This window comes from Nymphaea colorata, chromosome 10 (genome assembly GCF_008831285.2).
Source record: "Nymphaea colorata isolate Beijing-Zhang1983 chromosome 10, ASM883128v2, whole genome shotgun sequence".
In the NCBI taxonomy this organism is placed as follows: Eukaryota; Viridiplantae; Streptophyta; class Magnoliopsida; order Nymphaeales; family Nymphaeaceae; genus Nymphaea; species Nymphaea colorata.
The window spans coordinates 13,225,170-13,234,423 of NC_045147.1; the positions used below are offsets into that span (position 1 = coordinate 13,225,170).

General features: G+C 40.1%; 1 protein-coding gene across 2 annotated transcripts; it reads left to right on the top strand.

Annotated features, from left to right (window-relative positions):
* The first annotated feature begins 3,862 nt into the window (after positions 1 to 3,862).
* Positions 3,863 to 7,412, top strand: LOC116262830 (uncharacterized). 2 transcript variants are annotated; one of them, XR_007574492.1, is made up of 2 exons: positions 3,863 to 4,950; positions 6,850 to 7,412. XR_007574492.1 is itself a non-coding variant. In XM_050080174.1 (1 exon), exon 1 carries the CDS (start codon positions 4,115 to 4,117, stop codon positions 4,898 to 4,900), a length of 786 nt encoding a protein of 261 aa, XP_049936131.1. In that variant the 5' UTR covers positions 3,863 to 4,114; the 3' UTR covers positions 4,901 to 5,287. The 2 variants fall into 2 exon arrangements, 1 of the variants encoding a protein (XP_049936131.1); XM_050080174.1 differs by lacking the exon at positions 6,850 to 7,412 and having other exon boundaries at positions 3,863 to 5,287.
* Positions 7,413 to 9,254: the final 1,842 nt, after the last annotated feature.

The window sequence follows — 9,254 nt, forward strand, 5'->3', positions numbered from 1 at the left end:
AATAGGAAGGCCGGTGCTGAAATTCCGATTAACTTGACGGGGAATTGGTTACATTCAATGGCACTACGTGCCATTTTTCTGGGATGTTCATACATTCATATTCATATTCGAATGCAAGAAAAGTTTACATCACATTCAGTCCGACTTGTAAGTTTACAATTCAAATTTGATCTGAATTCGACTTTCTAATTCACAACGCAATTTGAGCAGCACTACTTATTCAAACCTTACCCATTCGTCAGCATGCAGAAAAGTATTCTCTATGGCTAGTGATGCGTCTATCCAACAGGGTTTCGAATGATTTGCAAAGGACTGCCACCGGAAAACGCTGCGAGAGGACTGCGGGCTAGAGGGCGAACGGGCGAGAGGAAGACGCTGTGAGAGGAGAAAGCGAGGTTGGTGCGGCTGCGGGCGAGAGAGAGGATGGTGCGGCTGCGGGAGGAGGTGTGCAAGGAGAAGCGAGGTGTGCCTTAACGGGCAAAAAAATTTCTACCCCTTTGGGTGGAAATTTTTTTCCGAAAAAAAATTTCTGAAATCGACCGGTCAATTTATTTTTTTTTCACTGCTACAGTGGATTTCTGGCGTATCAAATGCCCTCTAAGGATCTTTTTGGTAACGGTAACATGTTACTGTTTTAAGAAATTGCCTTAGAAAAAGAACAAATGCTCCAATTTTACAAATAGATTTATTGAAAAGTAATAACTTGTTATTATTACCAAACAATTTCTTAAAAATACATTTTGTGTACATAAAAAAAACACTAAATTTACCTCAAATATAGGGGTTTGTAATTGGAAAAGGTAAACCTTTTACTTCCGTACAGTTTTCCAGAATTTTTTTGCTTGGAATTAAAAAAAAAAAAAACTTCTATACAATCAAACACACCACCAATTTAGGGTCTTCAACTTAACTAACTTTCACATTTCCCTTCCGCTACTTACTCACTGCATGTGGTAGGTGACACCAAATTTATTTAAAATAATTATCTTATGTCAAAGCTTGACTTGAAACTGAATTTGAAAAAAAAAAAAAAGAACTGCCCTTATAAAATGAAGCAAATTTTATAATTAAAAAAGTAGATTTCTCATGCATTACCATGCTTAAAGTTTAATTTAAGCGGATCTCATGCTTTTTGCTCCACATCGTGATCATGGCATGATCATAGCATGTGAGGCGTGCGATTACGGAGGCATGCGCAATTGCGCATCCCATGATGTGATGACTCCAGAAGTCCAAGTAGAAATTGTTCACACCATATCCCATGAGCATCCCTTTACACATGCATTACCATCTCTCTTTCTCTCTCTCTCTCTCTCTCTCTCTCTCTATATATATATATATATATATATATATATATATATATATATATATATATATCATCGTGCCGGGCTTTCAGGCAGAAAATTTTTTAATTTTTAAAATTATTTTTAACGTATTTTTTTTGCTATAAATATGTATACAATATATATAAAAATTTTTTTTACTAAAAATAAATCGAGCTGGCTCCAAGGCTGGCCCGGCCCAATTCTCAGTTGTATACCAGCTTGACTTGAACTCGTTTGAGAACTCAAACTCGACTTGTTTATTAAATGAGTTGAGTTCAAGTTAAGAAATGAACTCGACAACTTAAACGAGTGGAGTTCAAGTTAAGTTAAGAAATGAACTCGAAAACCTAAACGAGTCGAGCTATAATCAAGTGGGGTCGACTTGGTTAAACTCGGTGAAGCTCGAGAAAGAAAATATATAAAATTCAACTTTCTACTTAGTTGTAGTATCCAATATCAAATTAGAGGTCCATATGATGACTATCGGATTTTGAAATGTTAAAGGCGCTTGTTCCTTTCATGCCAGGTTCTGGAGAATGGATATCTAATAAGCACGTCAGCGCCTACATATATAGTAACCAATTTTCATTTGAACACGCAACTTGTAGGGTACATGTGCATAGGCTCAAAGTCATCAACTCCTTTATATAATGCATAACTAAATTATATGTCTCGTTTTAGGGGACCTTTTTGGCTTACCTTAGTTCACATTTTATTGCACAGATCCAAATTAAATGAATTTTCCATTGCTTGTTGGCAGACTTGTATCTGAAATGATCGAAAAAATATTTAAAAGATATTAAAGTCAAAACAATCACGTTCCGGTTGATTCATGAATAATTCTAAGTGCTTTAAATATTTCATGTTATGTATGAAAACACAACATAGCATGATATTGATATGTTATTTGTTATAATATCACGCATACACAAACATGCTCATAATATTTGAGAGGAACGAAGACGAACAACCAAGAGGGAGGTCGGTTTCTTAGAAGCTTGCAAGTTGCTTCGGCCGAATAAATGCGTAGGCCAAACAAGTTGAAAGGGCAAATTTCAGGAGCTATCATCTACTGAGGTTGCCTCTTCATGGGCACGAAGAGTCACGGCTTTAAATGCATTCCATTAAGTGCTACTGGCACTGTCATATTTTATTTATTGCCGCATGCTCAACTAACTTTGTAATGAAACAAAAAATATTAAATGATGGGGAGGAGGCACACTAGGCAGTGCCCTTGCAAGTAGAGATGCACAACAAGCGAGTTGAGCTCGATTTAGCTTGAGTTTGATTTACATAATGCTTGGTTTGAGCTCGACTCGAACTCGAATTGAGGTTTATGAGGTGAGCTCTAACTCGACTTGTTTAAGCTTGTGTCACTTGATTCATGCATTTTTTTTTTCTTTAAATGAAAATTAAAAGATTCTAAAATTTGTCAAAAGTTAATGACATATTCCTAAATATTAACACGGTTAAGATGCGAGCTTAATTGAGTTTGAAAACAAGACGAGCTCGTGTAACTCAAACTCGATTCTTTTATAACTTGACTTTAACTAAAGCTCAAGGTCGACTCATTTATACGAAAGCCAGTTTGAGTCCAGCCTCGACTTATACATCTCTACTTGCAAGCAAAAGGTTTGTGGAATACTTTGCTATGCATTCCCATTTTATCGGCGTCTTTCTCTCTCTCACCCGAATTTAAAGATGGTATAGAGCACCTTAAATTTGTATGAAATAATTTTAAGCTAGAAAACCAAAAGTTAAAAGGCCTCAATTAATAGGGATCAAAATTAATTGTTTGGGTTTGGATCCGACCAACCTTCCTGAATTCGAATAATGGGATTCCACGTATTCGGACACGGATTATGATCCTAATTTTAAAAACTGAATTTAGATGTGACCTTGTCAGATTTTTATTGGATCTCAATTGGACACCGTTCTCATATGCAAATTTGGTTATGAAACTCCACTCTGAATCTGAATCTGAATCTGAATCTGATCAGCAATCAGACATATTCAAATTTCTTCAGCAGTTCTGACTAAACGGGTCAGAACTACATAGGCCACATATATCCAATCGAGTTAAAATCCTAACATCAACATTCTCCTACACTGAAGGCGAACATAACATATTATATGTGAATAAAAAATGTGTCATGGGGATATATTTTATAAATTATCATCTTGATCGTATTCATTTACGTGTCTATACTACCAGCCTACATATATAGCTTCAACTTTTCTGATAACATATTTTTTCAAAAAATTTAAGAGACATTAAACAAAATTTTAACTAGAATCTTACTTAAAAAATGGCATGAATTTGGATCGATGTCAGGTTTATGCGAGCGTGTATGTTAGATCTGCTCCAATCAAAATTAAGGATTGAGACAGAATAACAATCAAGATCTAAATCAGATATATTTTATATCCAATTCCCAATCCATGTTTTAGCTAACTTCGTTAGGGCATCACTCCGCAATTCTCTTACCAATTCCATAGTCTTATGGTTTGAGGGGACTTGGAGTTGTGTAAAAAGTCATTCCAGTTCTTTCGGATTCGTTCGTGGGGAAAAAGAAAACCACCCGATAAAAGGAGTCGCTCCCCGGGCTCCAGGGTTTCCCGCGCTGCGGAATCCGAAATCTTCCCGCTTTCTTGACCGTCCGGGAAACCCTAACCTAAAGATCCTTCCCCTTCTCCAAACCGTTAAGCCTAATCAGATCTCGGTCGAGATCGAATCAGGAAGAGGAGGAGGGAGAACAAGAAGAAAGGGAAGAAGGAGTAGGACGAAGATGTCGATGTCGAAGAGCTCCAAAATGCTGCAATTCATCAACTACAGGATGAGGGTCACGATCCAGGACGGCCGGCAGCTTGTTGGAAAATTCATGGCCTTTGATCGCCATATGAACCTCGTGCTCGGCGACTGCGAGGAATTCCGGCGTCTCCCTCCGGTGAAGGGCCAGAAGGGGGAGGAGCGCGAGGACCGCCGGACACTTGGCCTCGTCCTCCTGCGTGGTGAAGAGGTCATCTCCATGACCGTCGAGGGCCCTCCTCCGCCGGAGGAATCACGGGCCAAGTCCGTCGTCGCCGGTGCTGGTCCTGGCATAGGCCGCGCGGCCGGTCGAGGCGTCCCGACCGCACACCTTGTTCAAGCGCAGCCTGGCCTCGCCGGTCCCGTCCGGGGGGTTGGTGGCCCGGCCCCTGGCATGATGCAGCCGCAAATCTCACGCCCGCCGGTTTCATACCCACAACCTGCTCCCCCTCCCGGAATACGGATGGCAGGAATCCCCGGTCAGCCTCCCCATGCGTTGCCACGGCCGCCGCTGCCGCAGTTCCCGGTGAGGCCTGGCATGCCACCGCCTATTCCGGGAGGTGGTCCTGGGATGCCCCCTCCGCAGCCAGCGGGCGTTCGCCCAGTGGTTCCGCCTCCTCCGCAGGTCATGAGGTTCCCTCCGCCCCCTATGCGGCCTGGAGTGGTGCCGCCTCCACCTCGGCCGGGGATGCCGCCTCCAGCGGGAACTGTTCCTGTGTTTGCACCGCCTCGGCCTGGCGGTCCTCCCCCGCCCCCCAACCAGTAGCACCAATGATGATAGTTGGATTATCGGTCTCCACTTTGCGGCTGCAGAATGTAAGGGATGGAGGTTGCATATTCACTTGATCAAGTATTTGGTTTGCCTTTTTTTATTGTGATCTTGACACGACTGTGAATCATCTCACTCTCACACACATTAAATAACTGACTGTAGCCTTCTTCTCAAGTGATAGTGTGTTTAAAAATCTTACACGTGCCTCTAGCTTTTTTAGACGAGGGGACACGTTCTTAGACTGGTAGGATGTTCTTAGATTGTTGAGGAAAGGATGAACGTTTTCGGATAATATGCTCTTCCTGGGGTTTGTCGCCAGGGTTTCTTCGTTACTGTTTTCTTAGTTTGCAAGGTGCAGTTCCATGCAGCAAATTTTAGTAACGGCGTTTATTACAAAGAGGTTTACTTTGATCACCTTATTTCTTGTCGTGCTATAGAATTCCTTCCTTCAGTCGCTACTCTGTGGTGCCGCTTTTATCTTTGGTTCGTTTACCAAATTCAGTCTTTTGGTAGCAATTGATTAACTCCTTCCTTCAGTCCTAACATACTTTCCGATTGGAATCGATCCATTTTTACCTTAGCTGCTGGACGGCAGTCTAAAAGCTAATGGGCACCTCAAACAGAAAAGATATTATTTTTTCTAGTTTTTAATGCTAAAATCCAGTTCCTTTTGTTTGTTAGTTTTTCTAATATATTTTTTGAGGTGGAGGGATTTCAAAACCCCTACATTCCCCTTTTTTATTTTTTTCTTCTTCCTTTCCCTTTTTCTCCATACTTTTGTCAAAATTGGACCACTTAGTCCTGCCTAGGCTCTGCATAGGCTACTTTGGGGTTTGCTGCCCAGTCCTCAGTACAAAAGAGTATAACTGGTGTAGTACCCATTTTGCATGTTCATTTTCTTAAATTTCTTATTTGAATATAGGACTGAAAATTTTCTTTGTACGTCTGAGTCATGTCCTCTATGTCAGCTCAAATTCAAATGTCGTTTATCCAGGCAGGGTAATTTCAAGATGTACTTTAGCGATGCTTCCGAAATCTCAGAAATATGTGGAACGCTTGACGTATTAGATGTAAGATATAGTTTGATACTCCGAGAATCTGTTTATACATCATTAAAATATGCTGAAACACTTGTATATTCAAATTGTCAAGAGTTCAGGGTGTAGAAATTGGGTGTGGCTCCAATAATGATATTTTTTACTTTTTTGTTTTTGAGCATATGATTCTGAGAATGATTTCTACTGTTGATACGAAGTTGTCTTCAGCATTGCTTCTTCACATGGTTGGCCTTTGATCTTTGAGCAAGAGTTTGTCTCATTCAAGCATTTTCAGGGCACAATTGGTGTCATCGTAGGGTAGGACTGAACGATGCGTTATTACATTAAACAGGTTATATTCTCCACATGTACTATTGGAGATTGAGGAAGCATTCTGCTGCAACACAAACTGGTACCAGCAACTAATCAGTCCGATTAGTTGGTTAGTTGGACCAGTCATTGGTTTGGTGACTAGTCCCTGGCGTTCCAGTTGCCAAAGAGTACTTTCATTGCTAGTTGCCTGACTGGGGTGGTTAGTGAATGCCTATTCGTTAGCACCAACTGTAAAAATAGCTTTTGACATATGCTTCTTAATTGTATATATACATATATCGTCCATGCATGTTCTTTATGTCACTCTAGTATATCTATATACACTCACACGTGCAGAGAGAATCCTTAAATGATATAGAGTATCTGCAAATGATGTATTATATGTATCAAATGCGAAAATAATACTTAGAATCTGCTGATGATATACAGTATTATATGACTTAGAAGTATATGTGCGGCATATGCTTATATATGATTTAAAAGCATGTACGAGAGCACATGATTATAGATGATTTTACACGTACGCGTACAATATCTACATGTTTTTACACCTCCATATTGGTTTTGTTTCAGTCAACTGACTTGGACCGGCTTGAGCTCCCTAGTCTGGACTAGCCCCTTTTGGGCCTTCACCGACCTGCGCCAGGTTTTTTATTTTGACAGCTTAGGGTATATGGAATGACTAATGGAACAATTTTGTACTGGTTGACCTAGCTGGTTGTTGGCCTATGTTACTACTATTGTTTCCTTTTCTTACCGTTGAGTTAGATGCAAGCGTCTTTTCTTTTGTCTCAAGAAAGTATGTGTTTTCGGGTATAGTGACAAGCTTGAAAATGAATTGAGGAATAAGGATTGTTGGAGTCATAGCCCCATAGGAATACGTACCTAAAAGAAAGATCCATAGGACTTGATTATTCTTATTTTTTTGCTGAACGTTGAAGGCATGAAATTTCTGGTACTGCCAAATTGGCTGAGCTCTTGACCTGGAGTTGGCTTTTATTTAAGGTTCTTACCTTGGGTTGATCTTGTTTGGCTGTTTCCAAGTTATGCAATGTCCTTGAAGTACTGTATTTGACAGTGCTCCATATGGCGCAAATTGATATGGACGTCCAGCTGGTTTTTGATAGGCATAATATCAAGTGCCACGAGGCTCATTCTGCAGTTTGTTTAAATACCTGAGGTAGCATTTACAATTTAATGGTTTTCTTAGCCTATTCCCCTCATGTAATCTCTTTCATCTGAATGGTGAACACCTGGTTTCTGCTAATTCATTCTTCATAGTACATCTTGGTTGGTGCATAATATGATGGTTTGAGAGCATAGTGATTTGTGACTTGACTCGTAAGCTTAAGTTAAAAGTCCAAATGTCTGTTTACAGCATTAGGAAGTTTCACTTGTCATTACATGAATATAGCTAGTTAATGTTGGAACCATGGAATGATGACTATGAATTCAAGCAAGAAGGATGTAGCATCATACTTAGCTTGAGATGATAGATCTAGGTTCGTTGGACATCTTTCAATATTGAGGTTTTCTGCTTTTTTACATTTTTCATGCTTATAACTTTGCTTTGTGTTGTTGCCGATCTTATGTGCTATTTTCTGTTGTTTAAAAAACTGGGTCCTTTTCTTGGTTGCTTTACTCCAACATTGATAACAACATGGGTCACTAATATATTGCTCGTCAGATTATCTCCCCCTGGTTATTAACATGCTGATAATTGATTTCCTCTGTTGTGTTCTAGTTCTACAAAAGCTGTTGATTTAGTGGTAGATAAACTTTAAGGCGGTTGATTGAGTATGGCACATTCCTAAGTGCCATGAATGTGCCATGAAGCAGGTGCAAATAATCACAGCATTGGAATGGCAAAAATCTAAGTGACGGACACACTTGAAGTCAGCAGCTAATATCTCATATTCTAATTTCATGTTGCAGCACAGCACGATCACCAACCTAGATCCTGAGCACATAATGTACTCGTCACTTAGATTTTTGCCATTCCAATGCTGTGATTAAATGCACCTGCTTCACGGTATGATCTAACAGTTATTTTACGATAACTTGGAAAGGTTTCAAAATATAGGCTTGTTTGCCGGTATAGGAAATCGATATTAGGGTTCATATATATTTTTTTTCTTTTTTTAGGGTGAGTGGTTCATTCCACCGCCCTAAGAGAGGCCACAGGCCCTCCCTCGTCACCCTCCCTCCTAGGTGAACTGAGCTTGCTTCGGGCCCTTTTACGGGCCAGGGACTGAAGCACGTCTGGAGCGGGCAGGTGATGCCCAAGGACTCGACCCGGGTTCTTAGCGGACAGAGCACTTCCCCGCGCCAGTGTGCTACAACCCCTTAGGTAGGGTTCATATATTTGTTCTCTTTTTTATACGTACTAATTTAAGATGGTTCTTGTATATCCAGTTGAATGTTATTGATATGCCCCAAAAGAAGGCCCATTTAATACTTGATGAATATAAATAGAGTATTGACGTGATCGAATCAGGCGTTTAGATGCAACTTATGTGATTAGACACTTTCATACTTTTATCACGCTTATTGTTACATCACCTGGGTGAAGTTACCTAATCTAGTCGCTGATTGAAGTATATATACCCTGCAATTCCATCATTTAATCTACATGGACTTTAAGTATGGATTATGCCTCTATTTGGAAGCTGAACTACGAGAGCTAGATCTGTCCATTGGCTTTGTATATGATCCAGATTTCTTGGTTGTTTACAGTATATTATAGTCGAGAATAAAATTGAATAAGGATATGCAGAGTCACGGGTCTGATTTTCCAACCCCCATCAAGAAAGCGCTGAGATAATCCATGAACTTTCCAGGGTTTATTTTCGAGTGCGGTTTTCATGTTCAATTTTAGCAGTGAAGCTTAAGTGCAAGCGACAATTATCTGCATGCATCTCATGCTGAGAAGCAGTCTGGACCAGAAAGAAAACCATAAGTATATACATTTCATCAAT

Excerpts from the sequence above, each read along its gene's own strand:
- LOC116262830 (XM_050080174.1), top strand. The coding sequence starts at position 4,115 with ATGTCGATGTCGAAGAGCTCCAAAATGCTGCAATTCATCAACTACAGG.